Genomic DNA, 18,077 nt, shown 5'->3' on the forward strand with positions numbered 1-18,077 from the left:
CTCCTATCGGGTTTGATAATAGGTTACGGAGTGATTTTTATTGGCCATGGAATGGCCTTCAACTTTCTAATATTACAATTTAAGGAATGGCCTTCAACTTTCTAATATTACAAATTAAGCGTTTTACTGATAAAACCTGCAATTTCAAGTTTTTTTTGGAAATTTCTCATTTTTTAGGTTTCTCCAATCTCAAGGTCCAAGGAACCTGCTTTAGGGCTTGATAATAAGTTACAACATAGTTTTTAGATACAAGGATATAGTTTTCAAGTTTTTAATATCTTGAATTTCAGCAGTTTTTTTAAAAAAAACTTGCAATTTTTTCAAGAGGTTTTCAGGCACCAAGGGTACAGGAACCTCCTCTAGGATTTGATGATAAGTTACTGCATAGCTGCTAGAAGAAATGGTGGTTTATCAATGTTTCAATAACACGAGTTTCAGCTGTTTTTTGATAAAATTTAACTTTTTTCAATTGAAACCTGTTTCAAATTTATTGTTTTTTATGATCCAATGAAACTATTTAAATTTTGGAAAAGAGATACTGGATAGCCTCTGCAGACATTGAAATGGTTCTGAAGATATTATATCATGAATTTTTAGCAAAATTTTGCTAAGATTTGAAATTGTTTTGGATTTTTTGAAATTTTTCTGTCATTTTCTGAGTTTAACAAGCCTTACTTGCCCACAAAACTTTTTTAAGTCTTGCAGATAGTTTGCATGGCAGAACTACACAGACCAAAAAGGTATTTTGCCCTTCTTATTTCCGCAAAATTTAGAAACCTTCTTTAAATTTTGCACTTATCATTTTTGAAGCATTTGTCATATTTCTCGAGTTTATGTACGTGGACAATAAATCTTTTTCATGTGAGTATCCTAATGAGTATATTGAATTGTATCATATTTTGCCCTCATGGTAAAAGGTTTCAAAAGTTTCAGAAAAAAAACTTTGTTTAGTTTGTTCAATTATTTTAGTTTCTCAATTTTCAGATTATTTTTTTGCTGGGATTGTTAAACTGATCTGCTGGTCAGTAAGATTACTTCTACGTTTTTTATTCAACTCTTTGGATTGTATTTCAGGACTTGTCCTGCTATGTTTTTTGTTCCGTCGTCTGACGCTCTTTTTTCGTTTTACATTTGTTCACACAGCAAAGCTGAAAAAGTCAAATTTTCTGAATGACTTCTTCCTCTTACTAACGGCATATGCGCGCGTGACGTCATTTCTCACTCGCTTTAGCAAAAGTGTTTAGGTTATTTGCGTGATTAGATTTTGATCATACGTGACTTACCTCAATCAATAAAATGATTTTTGCACTTTAAAACTTAAGTTCAATTTGAATTTGTTTAAGGTCAAAGGAACTATGTGCAGTAAAGGTCCCTAATAAAAGGTTTCTGTGGAATGAATTTTAACAAGCTTTATTAATTTATTGCTGAATGTTTTTTAGCCTAGTTTTTTAAGCGGTGTCGATTTTTTTTCAATTTAGTTCTGTATCTGTTTCTATCTTTTTTATATGGCAAGCAGGTCTATTCTTTCGCAGCTATTCCGGCAATCTGCCGGCTATGTTTGGAAAGAAATGGCGCCGAGGGAGTTTTTTTAATTGCTCTTGAACGAAGTTCATAGCAATTATTTTAAACGTGTTGGTCTTTTTTATGCACATTTTTCGCTTGACCGTTTTTGCGCTTTTCTTCTAGAACATTCTTTGAATTCTCAATTGACTTTTTCCACGCTTTCGTTCTTCATTTTTTAGTGGTCTCTTGCTCTCACTCCAAAGTAAAGCTTGTTGCTAGTATAAACTCGGTTGCAGCAAAAAGTAGGGACTGGTACCCAAGTGGGCAGTGCATCTGGTTGTGAATCGGGAAGTCAGTGTTTCGAACCCGGACGGGGTAATTTTTTTCCACCCGCCTGTCGTTCAAGAGCAATTCTTCCAACATTAGTCGGTTTGTTTTATAGCTGTAAGCTGAGCGTAGCTATATTGCGGTGCTTTTAGTTGTTTTGTTTTAACGTCTGATACTCTTTTCCTTTGAACATTCTTTGAGCATTTGTTCTTCAACATTCTTTCGCTTGACTTTCACGCTCGGTTTCTTGCCTTTTGCGTGACCTAAATTGCGCGCATTCAGAAATTATGTCTGTTGCAAAAAACAAACTCGATAATACGATAAACGATAACAAGGGCCTGATAGCCGAGTGTGTAATGCTCTCGATTCTTAAGCCGAGGATTGAGGTTTGAAATTTTCCGGTGCAAAAAGTTTTTCACTCAAAAATGTTTGTCATGATGTTTTGAATTAAAGTTTTTGAGACAGCTCCGGCAACTCGAGAAGGAAGATTAAGTGTCTCAAAGATCACGAGGATGCAAACCCAAGAGGATGAGATTTTCAGAATGTCTGAACAAAAGTTTTAAAGTTTAATGGTGTCGATATTTTTTTTCTATTTGAGGAAAAAATTTTGAATAACCTTTCTACTTAAATAATTTGAAATTTTAGTTGCCAAAAGTATCCGGATATCTCTTTCACGCTCTCTGAAAAACATCAATGAATATAATTGATTGTCGAGTTACAGAAGCTTATGACAAGATGTTGTTTTTTAATTACTCTCAAACTAGGTTCGTAGCAATTATATTAGCCCTGTTGGTCTTTTTTATATACGATTTTTTGCTTGACCGATTTTTCGTCTGACGCTTTTTTCGTCCTCAAAAACGGGATAAAAAGGTAGCGGCCAGTGGGCATTAAGTGCTCTTAGAGCCTTTCAGCTCACTAGTCTCCAAGTATGCGGTTCACAAACTGTTTTGGAGACTTGTACTTATGGTGTGAAGGGAGGTTCTAAAAAGTTGACCCCCCACATCAGCCCCCCTCACTTCTCCCCCTTCCTCAATCCCCACCCCATTACATCGTTCAGATCGTAAGGGCCCCGTGCGCAGCAAAAGACACCCCCACCGTTGCCCGATCTTAGTCGGTTATGTTTTAAAGTCGTCCAAGAAAGCCGGAAAGCAGCCTTCAACAAAACTGCATATTTCTATTGCCTCTAAGGTAACTCCTAAATTTTTCCCGTTTTTCAATTCGATTTGGTAGTTCTATGCCGTTTTTACTGTAAATTGTTTGTAAGTCGTAATTTAAATCTCAGCAAAAATTTATTTTTATCGAGAATTTTTTGCCCCGATAGTCTGTTTTCCTTTTTCAAGTTTTTTATGACCAAATGTTTTGACCTGATTAAATAAACGCCAATCGTGCACGTTCTTTGGGTGTTCATTTCTTGTAAAGATTATCAAATTTTTGTTCCTGTCAACAGATCATGATCGTGTTTTGTTAAAGGAAAAGGATTTAGCTTCTCGAATATAGGAAGGTAAAATAGGAAGGAAGTTAAGGCGTAATAACATGACAATTGGAAATATTTTTAGAACTAAGTAACAAGAATTTTTTTGATCTCTGTGCAATCTAAAAATGATATATAGGGCAAATAAGCTTGCTGATTAACTTCAAATTGGCAATTTTCTGTCATCAGTTTGCGAATCGAATTTGTTTCATAACTAATAGCTTTTTTAAAATTCGCTTTATCATTTGATAACGTTTTTCGTTTTTCATCAGTTACCATTTTCACGTTTCACTCCTGACATACCTCACTCACTGCTTCAACTGAATTGATTTTAAATTCTTTCACGCATTGAATAACGCAGTGTATTGAATATGGTCAATGTCAAAGAGAATAATTAATTGAAACGGGATAAACCGATTAAGACCGGGCATTGAGTCGTAGTGCATTTGGTTTTCATTGTCCATTAGAGCTATTGATAGTTGACATTTGTATTAAGCTGAATAGCTTTCAATTAAGAAGCCGAATTAAGTATAGTTTTAGAATATAACTGAAACTGCTCAACGAATTAGAAAACTTTTGGAATTTTTTTCTGTCAATTTTTCTCTTTTTCTGTTTCTGTTTCAATCCCGATGTGCGTCAAGCTCTTGAACAGTTAATATTTTTTGGCCATTTGCCATTTGTTTTTTATTTTTGCAATTTTGTTTCAATATGGAAATATATTAATTCACAAAAAAAATGTCAGAAAAAATTTCTTTGCGTAACAAGAAATTTTTTGACCTTTGTGAAATCTAACAGTGATATATAGGGCAAATAAGCTGGCTGATTAATTTCAAATTGGCAATTTTCTGTCATCAGGTTGCGAATAGAATTTGTTTCATAACTAATAGCTTTTTTAAAATTCGCTTTATCTTTTGACCACGTTTTTCGTTTTGCATCATTCACGATTTTCACGTTGGACTCGTGGCATACCTCACTCACGGTTTCAACTGAATGCATTTTAAATTCTTTCACGCAATGTAGTGAATATGGTCAATGTCAAAAAGAATCAAATGAAACGGGATAAACCGATAAAGACCGGGCATTGAGTCGTAGTGCATTAGGTTTGCAATGTCCATTAGTGCGGTTGGTAGCTGACATTTGTATTAAACTGAATAGCTTTCAATTAAGAAGCTGCATTTAGTATTTAGAATATAACTGAAACAGCACACCGAATTAAAACACTTTTTGAAACTTTTTCTGACAATTTTTCGCTTTTCTTTTTCAAACCCAACGTGCGTCAAGAGCTTCAACAGTGGATATTTTTTGGCCATTTGCCAGCTATGTTTTATTTTTGCAATTTTGTTTCAATGTGGAAATATATAAAATTACAAAAGAAATGTCAGAAAAAATTGCTTTGAGTGTTCTGAAATTCTTTTTTCAATTTGCCTCTTCTTTTTCCATTTTAAAATAAAAGCAAAAGTTTACGACAGAGCAAGTGACCAGTTCTTTAAGATTGTTGTGTGAATAAATTTCACGTGAATAAAAATTGTTCGAAAGTGATTAGTTACAATTTCGTGAACCGTTGTTTTGGGTAGTCGGTCAAATTTATCTCATCCACGTAATAAAGTCAGAAAAGGTCAACCTCTCAGCCCATATTTCAGTGGGTCAGGTCTCCCATAGCTTAAACTAGCAGAAGCAGCTCTATCAATTGTTTGAGTGATTTGCCGTTGATCGTTTACGTTCGGTCTTTATTTGCCGTTGATCGTTTACGTTCGGTCTTAATTTGCCGTTGATCTTTTTCGTTCGGTCTGAATTTGCCTTTGATCGTTTACGTTCGGTCTTAATTTTTTGTCGATTAAATCTTCCTTGGCCTTCGGATTATGCGTAAAAAATCTTGTTTTCGTCGAAAAAGGTACTGCTAAATTTTCTGGAAGCTTGTGGTTAAGGTTCTAGTCGTGAAAAAAGACAGTTTGAACTGCTAAAACTTTGAAATTTGAAATGTTTGTCTACTAGTATGTACATTTTTGTAGTTTGAGCAAGATTATCTTTGAATAAGTACCTGTATGTTTGTGTACTTGTTAAACTGGGTTGTATTTTCTTGAAGTTTTGTATCTTTTGGGTATCCCGCTTTTTCACCCCTCTTTGTTTGAGCCCATGTCATTTAACAGATTTGTTCACTCCTTTATCATTTCACCTCAATTTTTCTTTTTATAATTGATAATGTTGACTTATAATCCTTTGGAAATTGACCACAGTACTTGGTATTAAACTGTCGAAACCAAACATGGGATTAATTTATTCGCCTAATTATAAGCAAACATGCTGGTAATGTCGACTGCTAAATTGCGTGCTGAAATGATTTGGGGTTAAGACAATCGGGATTAAATGAATCGAAGTGAAATATGTAACCTTCTTTGGCACAATATTGCACCTTACCTGTTTTTTCTACATGAGAAGTTACATTAAAGGTTGAGATTTTAATCTGAACGGGTGAAGGGAGCGATAGAGCATTGTTGTTTATTAGTTCTGAAAGCAAGTTTGTAGCAATGATTTTAAGTCCGGTGATATTTTGTATTGCAATTTTTCGCTTGACCAATTTTTTGTCTGACACTTTCAACTTTTTCTCCTTAACCTCAATAATGTGATAAACAGGTAAAGCCTCCAGTTATTTATTCCACCGAAGCAGTTTAAGAAACATAAATTCATATGAAGCATGTTTGGAGTTTGACCTCACCTCCCCCCTCGCACTCCCCCCAACTCCGCTAATTTGGGTGCCGAAATGATATGAGGTTAAACAACTGGGGTTAAATGAATCGAAGTGAAAATTATAACCGTTATTTGCGCATTTTCGCAAATTACTTTTTGATCTAAATGAGAAGATACATGTAAAGTTGTGATTTCGGTCTCGCTGAAAGAGCAAAGGGAGCGAAAAAGCATAGTAGTTTTCAAGCTTTTTGTGTTATCACGTAGTTTTTGAAAATGGGGCCCATTGGTCTCACTGATGACAGGTCTAATCGGTCTTTTAATGCGGCAACGTAAGTTCCATTTATTCGTTTTAGTTTGTTACTATGTTTTTTTTCTTAGGTTGCTTTTTTAATAGCCGCACAGCGATAGCTGGGGCTATTATTGGCCTTCTCTTGGTTTTTTTTATTTTGTCACGATTTTTGTTACGACAATAAGACGTCACAACCACTTCAAATCTGCTTTTTGTTCATTCGTTCATGCAATTTCAACTGAAATGCGTGTGTGACGTCATTTTTCGCTCTTTGTTGAGCGAGTTTTTTGTTCATTCGTGTGATTAAATTTTTGGTCACACGTGACTTACCTCACTCTCAAAAATGACTTCCTCACTTTGAAATTGGACTTTTATTTACTTTAATTCAAGGAGATAAGGTCAAATGGGTGTGTGTCACTCTAACTGAAGGTTATTTGAGAGCAGCTAATAGAGGCAGCAAAAACTTAAACAGATTTTTAATCAAAATATAACATATCAGCCTTCAATGAAAAGACGATTTTTTTGTCTGTCTTTTTTACTGTTTTTTTAGACTGTAGATCTACAAAGCTATTGCGGCTATTTTCTGGCAATCTGCCAGCTATGTTACATAATTGCAGGGACCTTTTGAACCTCTTCTTCAATTGTTTCAAATTTTGTCTGTTTGTCGCCTGGCTTAAATAATAAAAAGATACTATACTTTCTCAACGATCAATTTTGTATTTTTGTCGAGGTTTTCAGTATGTGAATACGTGTCTTTGATCATTTTGATGTCATTCTTTTTTTTAAAAAAAAGTTCCACTTTTTGCCTGATTTCTCATTTTTGTATTCATTTTCATCTGTTAATTTTATGAAATTTTCATTTTTTTTTTCATTTTCTTAATTTAAAACTAGCAGTTTTCCGGTCGTTTTCTGGAGTTATTTTTCACTCTTATTGCAGCGAATTTTTCGCTGATTCGCGTGATTATGTATGTTTTGCTACAAAATCAAATAATAAAAATTTGCATTTTAAAATTGTTTTCTGTACAACAGTCAATCTTTTCAATTTTTTCTGTTCTTTCAATCACAATTGGGGATATAGGAATCAATGGCGGCTATTTTCCGGCAATCTGCCGTTTATGTTCAAAACGGCGTCAATAAATTTTTCGCTTCCTTTCTGTATCTGTTTTTCCCTATTCTACGGCACGCAAGTATGTTTCGTAGCTCTTCCTAAAATCTGCCGGCTCTGTTTTTGCAGCTTTTCTTCCTTGTTAGATACTGTTTTCAAGTTTCTATTAAATTTGAATTTTTTTCAGGCCTTCTCATCCGAGAGCTTTGAGCATCTTCCCGTGTTTAATGCAGCAACAGAACGGCAGTACAAAAGACCTCTAACAAATGCAGATTGGACGCTTCCGCCTAGGAAAGGAAACAACTCACAACAAAACTCTAAAACTAAATACAACAAATAGTACCCAAACTGTTTACAAAGTAACTGAAATTTATACAAAGTAATCCAGAAACGGAATTAGCTGAACTTAGTTTCATATTCGCCGGGGATCGCAAAACAGGCCGTAGCCAGCGATGACTATAAGCACAACCCCAAGAGTCGGGTATATTTCGTTTACTAAGCTAAGCTGAGTTTCGATTCGGATTTTGCTGACGCTTTTATTTTTGCTGCTTTTGAGCAATTATTACCATGTAAGGGAATTTAAAATATTGCTTTTATATCAGGTAATGAAAATCTGAACTTAACTCACTTGAGATAAAAGTGAAGGAGGCAGTTTGCTTAGGAAAATTCGGTATCCTAAAACTTCTCAATTTAAACCTGGAAACGGCCTGTTCCGCAAAGTGTAGGTGGTTTCCTGATATTTCACCCACCTCCATTATTTCACACCGATTTTAATTCCCTATATAATTGGTGCAATTAATTTTCAAAATAAGCGATACAGAGTTTTGGATAACACCAAACTAAATTGGGATTTCAAATGTGGAGGGGGGGGTTGAAATTGGTCTCCGTGGCTTATCACATCCCATTTGAGAAATGTTTCACGTCTTGAAATTGTTCAAATTTGATGTTTCTGGGACAAACTTTGAATATTGGGAAGGGTGAATTGTTTAGCTTCCAAAGTCAACATGTATACCTCGACCAAGTCAAAACAACAACTTCGATTTATTGATTTATCCGTTTTAGTCCTCCTTTGTTATTCTTCTCTTTAGTACCATAAGAGGGATTGTTTGATCAGTATTTAGAATACAGTAGTTTATTAGATTTGCAAATTAGTATTCTCATTTGTGTGAAATTTTAATTTAGATTTGTGCAGTCATATTTCGAGAAAGAATAGTTTTAATTATTTGGAGGTAATATTCAAGTTCGTGTGGTATGAATTTATTATTATCGAATGATTGCTTTAAAATATTGTGTTTGAAACTGAAATGTAAGGTTAAACGGCTATATAGGTGGGGAGGGGGGGGGGGGGGGGGAGGCAAGCAGGATCCATTTTTTTAGAGCGATCCTATATTACGGCCAACATCAAAACTCTTACGGATGTCACAGCAGGTAGGTCATCATTTGAAATCAGAATTTTTTATATTAGTCAAAATCTTTTCTAGCGCCAATAATTGCAAGACTAATTCGACTAATATTTTTGGAAACTGGTAGAGAATTGACATATTTTTTGAAAAATAAGTTGGTGTTTCGAGATTATGACCTGGATTAAACATGGATAGTAAACCTAATTAAACATGGATAGTTAATATTGAAATGGACGCTTACTACTGTGATCTATATCCGTTAATTAAGTTGCAGCAATTTTTCAATTTGAACAGCAATTATTTATTAATTAAATTTCTCATGATTCTGTGAGAAAGAATAAAATGTGCGAAATTGGACTGGTATTACTTATTAATCAGTAGTAGAATTAGCTTAAATTCTCCCACGAGTAGTTTGAGAGAGTTTCAAAAGCGTCCTTTTTTCACACCTCTGTCTAAACTTTTCACACTTTGAATTGAACTAACTGAAATTCTCATCTCAAATGCAGTGGTTCCCACGCTGGTCTTTTGACTCATAATGGTTAATGGAAACGATCTTCAATAATTCTTCATTATTTTGTCAATTGACAAATCAGAAATTCGTTAACTTCAAACCCGAAAATTGGCCGAAGTTACTTTTATTAAAATTTGCTTGTATCTACTTGGAATTCGAGTTTCGAGTCAACTGTGTTGAAAATCTGTTAATTTAAAAATTTCAATTCCTAAGATGTCAGCTGCTCCATTAATTGTTACTTTCAAACTTCTTGCACTGGCAATCCTTTTTATTGCTTGGACCCCAGCATTCGTGGATGCCAGATCTTCGGTTGACCCTTGCACTTTTGTGACAATGTAAGTATAATTCTCTTCTCACTTTTATATCCTAAGTCGCAGCAATATATTTCAGCAAATATATTTATATTTCAGTTAAGATTGAAATTGCACAAAAATATTTCAAAATCAGTAACAAATTGAAAATTTTGATTCAGTAAACATGTGCAGACGTAACCTAGGAATATTATGGCTAATACGTGTAGTATGTGAGACTTATCTCTGTAATGTACATATCTGCCATTGTAAAATAGCGAATTGAGTTAATTTTTTTTAGTTCCGATACTACGACTGAAGGGACCATCAATGTCGCCAAACTCACCTGTCCCAAATCGGGGCGCCTCGAATGGATGTTCGCGTCGGGCCATCTTTCCCTCATTATCACTCCATTGGTCACTTTAGACCCATTAACAACCAATCAGAATCAAGAGGTCTGTATGAGAGCTGTGGACCAGTCAGAATCGGGTAACATTTTCATGACCATGAATGGACAGAAAGCAGAAACTTCAGCTGAGTACAGATGCACAAAATTAATTAATGGCTTCACAAGAGTTATACTTGAAAGTCATTTCGAAGCTTTTGACGAGAAGCATTTGTTCGTGCAGTACGAAATCAGAGTTCAAAGTTGAGCACGTGAAAGACTTCAGCCCAAAAAGTACGGCTGTGTTGCCTACCGGAATATGCGATCAAATACTCCGGTGAGGGGAAAGCTTTTGAAGTATCCGTGGAAAAAGTGAACAGATTTGACAGTTACTTTGAAAGTGAACCGAGTTTTTGAGAGCAGTATTATCTGGATAGTTGGCAGATATAGATCAATCGAAGAGCATCTTGAGGAATTGGATCACTCCCCTTTCGACGGGAGCACGAGCAGCAGTCAACAATAGATCTTCGCAGTCACTGATGCCTGAATCTGCTTCCATTAAACGACTGAAATGCGAGAACAAATAGCTCCGTGGCTGATAATCAAGCCTCATTATGATGATTTTGAATTATGTTCAATTTTGAACCGAGCGAACAAGAGCAATGGTTTGGAAACCCGAAAAGAGATTTGAGTCACGCAGAAGCACTGAATAGAGTAGAGCATCTATATGGCTTTTGCTGCATCGACAGTATAAAACCAATCACAAACCTTAGTAAATGTAGATTTGTACATTTTGTAAATTAGTTTGAAAAATTTTAAATATGAGCAACTTGCTTTGTAAATCACAATTTACTTTTTATTGCACTTGGACCTTAAGCATGCATTTTTCAAAAGGAACAGAAAATTCGAAGTGGCAGATAAACGTAATCGGGTTCTTTTGTCTCGGGTGCTGATTATTCTTGCAAGTTTTTTTAAAATGTTTCAAAAAGTTCATAGCGATGTAATGGAACTCGATTGTAAAAGAAAACCAGAACTTGCTTATTGCTATTGAGTCGATAGCCATCAACTGTCGATAAAATTTTCTTCGGATATTTTCTGTAAATATTTTCTAAATGAATATTCACACTCAAAAATTGAAATCCATACATAGTGTTTAACTATATATCAATGGGGGTGCCTAATTGACTTTGGGGGGGGGGGGGGGGGGGTGGAGAAACCATAAAATATCAAACTGTCGCCGACAAATTTGCTTTCAAACTGAATATCTCAACAGTATTTTTGAGAAACATCAGAACTTTCTTTATTATGAAAACTTAATCACTATCAGAACCATTATTTTGATGAACCGCAGACATACTTGACTTAAAATATTGGCGAAGAAACATACGAAACTATATTCAACAGTGTTTTAATGGAAAAACGCTCAAAACCCGTGTTTTCTTACCAGTTTTGAGCGGGATTCATACATGGATTTTTAACCGGCATTCGTTGGAAAATGATCAGTTATGAACAGTTTGGCAATTAACTACCGCGACGAAATAAGAAACTTTTCTCATGCTCAAATTTTCTTTGCTTGAAAAAATCTTTTCTCGTCGCCGTCAGTTTGCTCACAGGCTTATGTATCCAAAAAATATAATGAAGCAGTTGCAATATAATTGTGTGGATTTGAGTTTTCAAACTCACACTTTGTATCATTGCGCTCAAATTTTGCAACGCCATATAAGTGCCCTTGGGTTTAAAATGCACTTAAATAGACCTCCACCAAAAAACCAACGGGCAAAGTCTAGAAGCCAATGTTGAGGATCGACAATGTGGGTTGAACACAGCAAGATCCGAACCCTTCAGTTCCCAAAAAATAATGAACGTCTAAATAGATAAGTTTACGCAAAGGTAAAAACACAAAAATAAAACCTACAGATATTTTTGAAGATAAGCTAACTGGTAATACTGTTTACGTTTTTGTAAGTTTCACCATATACAACTTGGCACTAATCATGAAAATAATACTCGTATTCGTTCGACAAAAACTGTTTTTCTCCGTATGCTTTGCAGGAAAACGCAGAAAATTTAATTAAGAACATAACCGATTAAATCACACAAACTACACATGAGCGATTGGCCTAGGTTGCTGATGGTTCAGCTATGTTATGCTAAATTTTTTGGGTAGGAGCTGAGAAAGGGCTTCATCTGTTGTTTTTACATATAACAGATTTGACCCCGTACTCAGAATAATTGCTTAATGACAAAAAACAGTTAAAAACTATAATAATGGTTATAATGGGAAAGACCCATTTAATCATTTAACAGTTTTAAAGAAATAAGTGCCCACACTATCGAAAAATACGTGTATTCTTTCAAAAAGAAGTAGGAATGAGAAGTGGGAAGAAATATGGAAAGATAATTAACCGGAACATTGTAAACATTTTAGTCTGGCAAGGCGTTTTTATAATAAATATAATTGAATCAGAAGACAAAATTCAAAAACTTTCAAAGCAAATTCTATTATCAATTCATTGAGAAAAATTATTAAATTCAGTGTTCTAAAAAATTGTTAGAAACTATGTTATTAATTGCTCTCAAACGAAGCTTATAGCAATTATATTAGTCCTGTTGGTCTTTTTTAATGCGATTTTTCGCTTGTACGATTTTTCGTCTAACCCATTTGACTTTTGGTTCTCAAAAAAAGGATCAACAGTAGCGCCCAGCGGTCATTAATTTCTTTCAGATCACTAGTCTCCCAAGTATGCATTTCAGAGAAATTATAGACATATACTTATGGCGTGAAGAGCGATCTTTTAGGTTGACCCCACCCCCCCCCCCTTCTACAACAATACTCTCCCAGCAGTCCACCTCGTTTCATCCCCCTGCACCCCAATCCGCAGCCCTGCACATCGTTCAGGACGTAAGGGCCCCGTGAAGCTGAAAAGACCCCTCTCACCGTCCCCCCCCCTGTGCTTGACCCCCCCCCCCCCCCACTGTTGATTGACCCCCTCCCGTGCACTCCTCCCCCAGCTGCGATCATCTTACGCCCCTTTAATTAAGCTAAAGCTAGCCGCTCGCCGGTCGTTGAGAGCAATTCATCCGACGTTAGTCGGTTATGCTAAAAAAAACACTGAAGCCAAAAAATTTTCTCAAGAACTTATTTCCCCACTAAAAACCATTAAATTAACATACCGGTTTCGAAAATATCTTATTCGGCTGATTAGTTTAACTTTCAAAACCATTAGTAAAACTTTCTAACATTTTTCAATGAAAGAAAAATAACGTAAAAGAAATGATAAGCCCGTGTTTCATTGAGAGTTTATGATTTCATAACTATATAATTATTTCTCTTGATGCACATGATTTTATTGTCTCCAGGACAGTTTTCATGTATACTAAATTACTTCACTGAGTGTTTTCCATTGAATCTGAAAAAAAACAACTGTCGAGCCAAAATAACTGGTCGACAAGGTGAATTGTTGTGTGGTAATAATAAGTTTTATTGACATTAAAGGCCTTGTTGTTCTCATTTTTATCTTCAGTCGTCATGATTCGCTGCAAAAAAAAACCAAATGAATTGAAAAAACGCTGGAAAGGTTGATTGCAAAATTTATATCGCTGAATTTTTCAATTTAACGATTTTGCTATTTTCATCATTTATCAGCATTATTTAGGGCTATTTACTGCTGGCTTTTCAGCGCTAATCGAGCGAAATTTAATGCTGAATCGGTGCCTAGACTTCGAACCATGAGTAGCTGCTTACAGGTTCAAACATCTGAAATTATACATTAGCAGTGGCATTGCGAAAGTTTAAACTGATGATAGTGTTCTGCGTGTTTTTCAGTCTCTTTATCATTCGATATCAGGTGATAGTTTTTGATTGGATCTTTCAAAAACTGAAGGTTAGTTTTGCTGATGTTTTCAAGCGTTTTGTGAACAAACTCGTACACGTAAAATGAGGTGATTGAACAAGTTTTTACTGTCGACTAAAATGCACGCCACTTTTTTAAATAGCTTGAGAAGCGAATTAATCACAGGTGAGTGTTTATTAATTTGATGCTTGAATAAACTCAACGAGTAGAATCATCCGATTTAAAAGGCAAGAAATATGATTGGTTATTATCAAGTTAAAGGTCAATGCTTTTATATACAATCTTCGAGACTTTTCACATGTAAAATAAGCAGATCACGAAGCAAAAAATTTGATTAGTTTAATTCAAAGTTCTGAACAATTTAGAAGCAAATAAACTATAAACAAGAGGCTAAAAGTAGACAAAAAAGTGGCCTGATGGCTGAATAAAAATCGAAGATGATGATTGGCTAATACCAAACTATAAATACGAAGAGCAAAGATACTTTGAAAATTTTACCAAAATTTTGATTCCGGGCGTCAAGAATTTGTTACTTTATAGTTTTTCGATCAAAATCAGCTGTATCTCGTAATCCCAAAAAAAAAAAAACACTTTAACTTACAATAATTAACAAGAAGAGAACTTGCATGATTTCCACAATTTTTGCCGGAAAATATAATACGAGAGGTCAAAAATACAAGAAAGAAAACCGAAAATGAGCAGTCAAGATCAGGAGAGGAAGAGTTCAACTTCTGGATCATCGGACTTGAAGGATGAGGAGAAGAACAGGCCAGATGTTGATTCCAAAGAGTTGAATCGAAAGCAGCCAATTTGGTGGATTTTGTTGAGGAAAGTGAAAAAATGCTCTTTTTTCATAGAAATTGTTTCAAAATTTATGCGGTGAAATTTTTTAAGATTCGTGGTTTTTAGGAGTGAATTTTTTATTTTCTAATTGTGCTTTGTATCTCTTTTGCATTTTTGTTTCTCTTGTCTAGTGATGAGTGGATTCGAATCTGGAAAGACTCTTGCAAGATATCAATCCAGGCAAAAAATACCAGGGCACTAATGTTTTAGACACCTTTGAAGCAAATTATTGTTTGAACAAGTTACAAAACAGAAATCCACGGAAAAATTTTTAGCCCAGATTCAAAACCTTCTTTTTGAAGTTTTTAAACTCTGGAAATTCTTTTTTTGAGTATTTTTGGTTACTAAATCTAACTGAAAACCAAATGAATTGCGGCAACCGAGCTATAAAATTTTTTAGAAAAAAATACAAATTTAAGAAAAAGAGATCACATTTTTAATAATCCAGGGTCATATTCGTGCTTGCGTTGCTCTACGCTTTTATTTGTTCTCTGGATTTGATGGGAAGTGCTTTCAGGAGGGAAGGAGGCCTTCGGAGGGAAGGAGGCAGGAGAGATCTTCAGCAAAGATCACATCATCAACAATCCTGTCGCTGGTAAAGATTAATCATTAGTATACCTCTCCATTGCGCGTATGGTACAACAAAAACCTCTACTTTCTCGACGTATAGTTAATGGCTACAGAAATGAAGCATTGAGAAGAAAGCAAGATTTTTAGTGTGGTTCATAAGAGATGCCCAAGTTCGAGATATTGAGACCAGTTGGTGTAATAGTGTAGCACATTAGGTTTGGAAGTGAGAGATTCGGGTTATAACCCAGTTCTAGCCTTTTTTACAGTTGCGGTTGCTTACATCTCCCTATCTAACTGGCGCGGAGCTCTTGGCTTGCAAGTTCAGAGAATTTTTGAATGCAGTACTGGTCCATTTTTCCTTTCGCTGCGCTTGTCGCCTACATAACCCTAAAACATCATATGAACCACTCCTTTGACAACTTGAATCAGATCAGTATCAATTATTCTGTTCAGGTCTTGTAATTGGAGTTCTGGTAACAGTGTTGCTGCAGTCATCCTCGACCAGCACCTCGATTGTGGTGACAATGGTGGCAGCTGACATCCTGGACGTGGACACTGCAGTTCCGATTGTAATGGGTGCCAATATTGGAACATCTGTCACTAGCACCATTGTTGCACTTGGTAAGTCTCATCTTTACTCTTATTTCACCAGTAAATTAAAATTATAACTAATGCTTGGTTAAGCATCATACTTGTAACATAAATTGGATCTTTTCCGTTTGTGCCCCCTCCGCCCCCAGTGCGTTGTGCGCCCCCCAGTTACAGAGCACGTGCCATTACATAGTAAATCATTATGTAAAAATAAGGCACGTGCGTCGGGGGGTGCAAATAATAAGCACCCACTGAGCTTGGGGGGGGGGGGCACAAACGGAAAAGATACCATAAATTAATGTAATCGCCAAGTTAATTTTTAGCGTTGTTTTTTACAAAAGTAGAAAAGAATAGTTGAGATCAGGCTGCTGTTAATGCACTGCAGACTGAAGGACTAATGCTGCTCGGCTGCATTTACACATAAACAAAACTCAGATTCTAGACAATGAAGTTACTATCAGATTCGTGAATGGTACAAGTTATCAAACTCCAAGAGAGCGCTACACACCGCGTGGAATGTTTTAAATCAACTCTCGTTGGATGGGGCACTAACATGTTATTAAATCCTCTCTGAAAAATATCCTTGGAATATCCGAACATGCGAGAAATTTTTGCTAAAATTTAAACAACTTAAATGCAAAAATACCTCATTACAAAAACAAGATGAGAGAAAATTTTCCGGTGGAAGAAAACGGAAAATGGATTCTGATGCGGTGTTGGGTATTTTTCGGAAGAGTTTATTCACCTATCTGATGGAGGAAAGGTGGCTTTAATCAGATGGCTCTTAATCTAATTTCTAATAGTTCAAACAATAAATAAAAATTGTCATATAAAAGCTTAGTTTTTCTCAATTTAACTTTTCAAACCTTTGCTAGATAATTACACCCTCATTGAGACATTGACCAACAAGTACATGTGAAGACACTTGTTTTCAGGGCAAATTCAAGACGACAACATGTTCGAACGAGCTTTTGCAGCCGTCACTGTCCACGACATGTTTAACCTTCTCTCGGTTTTTGATCATGCTTCCCCTCGAAGCTGCAACTGGCTTCCTCACGAAACTCTCGGGTGAGATCGTAGATGCGATGAACGTGTCGCCAAACGAGGACGCAGAAGTTGAGATCTTGTCGAGGATCACGGATCCATTGATGGACAAAATTGTGCTGGTGAACAAAACGTTCATAAAGGAGGTATGTAAAAAGCCGCGATTATGTTTGTTGAAATCTTTCCTATTACTACTCTCCACCATAGAATACTCCCATTTATTATTCAACTCTTTACACAAGTTTAATTATATGTATTATTATATATTCATTTTTCTATATATATATATATATATATATATATATATATATATATATATATATATATATATATATAACGCTGAAATAACTTTTATCAGTGCAAAAAGGAGTCATTAGCTTGTTCACAACGGCTTATGAAACAATTTTGTTCAATTTTGCCAAATATCACAAACTCGTTTGTACCGCCTGATATTAGAAACTTAAATCGTTCTAAAAAACAGAGCCAAAATGCTCAAAAATCTGATATAAATTGTTGGATACATAAATGAAACACTATCTGTTAACTAGATACGCATTTTTTTAATCTTCAGTGTCAATTTGGAGAGAATCCCGGACGTTGTCTTATGTTAATTGTACCAATTGCTACAAAACATTCTTTCAAAAAAATCCTAAATATAAAAAAGGCTGCAAAATATAGCAAAATTTGGTTAAAAAAAAATGCAAACAGATATTTTATAAGCACAAGATCCTACATGAAAAGTTCTCCTCATACTAGACTGATAACGCTGAAAGTACGCCTCAGACATCTTTCAATTATAGGCCAGATCGATGAAACAAACTAACATTATATCACGATAGAACTATCATCCTTGCTAATTTTTTATGACTGTACATTCGTGTAAACAATTCTTGTGAAAGCTTATAAAATAAAAATTTTACGCAAACATACTGTCACAAAATTCATAAAAGGAAACTTCCAACACTGCCCAAGGAGATGATTGCTCAATGCTTTACGTGGGAAAAAAGCCATCCAAGCATAAAAACAACAACAACTCTTGAATTGACATTCTTTAAACGACAAATTGTTGTTTTACACGTCAGACGTTAAAATATTCAAAATCTTATGCACAAAAAATTTTCAAAAACTACCTAATCGCCACAAAAATGCAAAATGATAATGAAAAGTTAATTGCAAGGAAAACAATCAGTGAACGCAACAAACAAA

At 35.2% G+C, this 18,077-nt stretch overlaps 3 protein-coding genes across 3 annotated transcripts in view; all 3 read left to right on the forward strand.

Annotated features, from left to right (window-relative positions):
* LOC142350799 (pyruvate dehydrogenase (acetyl-transferring) kinase isozyme 2, mitochondrial-like) overlaps nucleotides 1-7,862 on the forward strand; it is a 56,555-nt gene extending 48,693 nt beyond the window's left edge. The window contains exon 12 of the mRNA XM_075402756.1: nucleotides 7,568-7,862. Coding sequence (XP_075258871.1) covers nucleotides 7,568-7,720 — 153 coding nt within the window. The 3' untranslated portion in view covers nucleotides 7,721-7,862. The remainder of the gene's footprint in view (nucleotides 1-7,567) is intronic.
* A 1,307-nt stretch (nucleotides 7,863-9,169) lies between these two features.
* On the forward strand, nucleotides 9,170-10,769 carry LOC142350746 (uncharacterized). Its single transcript, XM_075402700.1, has 2 exons — nucleotides 9,170-9,629; nucleotides 9,886-10,769. Exons 1-2 carry the CDS (start codon nucleotides 9,508-9,510, stop codon nucleotides 10,235-10,237), a joined length of 474 nt encoding a protein of 157 aa, XP_075258815.1. The 5' UTR covers nucleotides 9,170-9,507; the 3' UTR covers nucleotides 10,238-10,769.
* Nucleotides 10,770-14,517: 3,748 nt separating this feature from the next.
* Nucleotides 14,518-17,015, forward strand: LOC142350467 (sodium-dependent phosphate transport protein 2B-like). Its single transcript, XM_075402317.1, has 5 exons — nucleotides 14,518-14,655; nucleotides 14,718-14,724; nucleotides 15,184-15,261; nucleotides 15,690-15,857; nucleotides 16,763-17,015. The coding sequence occupies exons 1-5, from the start codon at nucleotides 14,518-14,520 to the stop codon at nucleotides 16,897-16,899; spliced, it is 528 nt and encodes a 175-aa protein (XP_075258432.1). The 3' UTR covers nucleotides 16,900-17,015.
* The last annotated feature ends 1,062 nt before the right edge of the window (nucleotides 17,016-18,077 follow it).

The sequence above is a fragment of the Convolutriloba macropyga genome, chromosome 12 (genome assembly GCF_964194025.1).
Source record: "Convolutriloba macropyga chromosome 12, txConMacr16.3, whole genome shotgun sequence".
Lineage (NCBI taxonomy): Eukaryota > Metazoa > Xenacoelomorpha > Acoela > Convolutidae > Convolutriloba > Convolutriloba macropyga.

Coding starts and splice junctions, on each gene's coding strand:
- LOC142350746 (XM_075402700.1), top strand. CDS start 9,508: ATGTCAGCTGCTCCATTAATTGTTACTTTCAAACTTCTTGCACTGGCA. Junction 9,630..9,885: donor CCTTGCACTTTTGTGACAAT/GTAAGTATAATT, acceptor AATTTTTTTTAG/TTCCGATACTACGACTGAAG.
- LOC142350467 (XM_075402317.1), top strand. CDS start 14,518: ATGAGCAGTCAAGATCAGGAGAGGAAGAGTTCAACTTCTGGATCATCG. Junction 15,262..15,689: donor CATCAACAATCCTGTCGCTG/GTAAAGATTAAT, acceptor TATTCTGTTCAG/GTCTTGTAATTGGAGTTCTG. Junction 15,858..16,762: donor TAGCACCATTGTTGCACTTG/GTAAGTCTCATC, acceptor ACTTGTTTTCAG/GGCAAATTCAAGACGACAAC.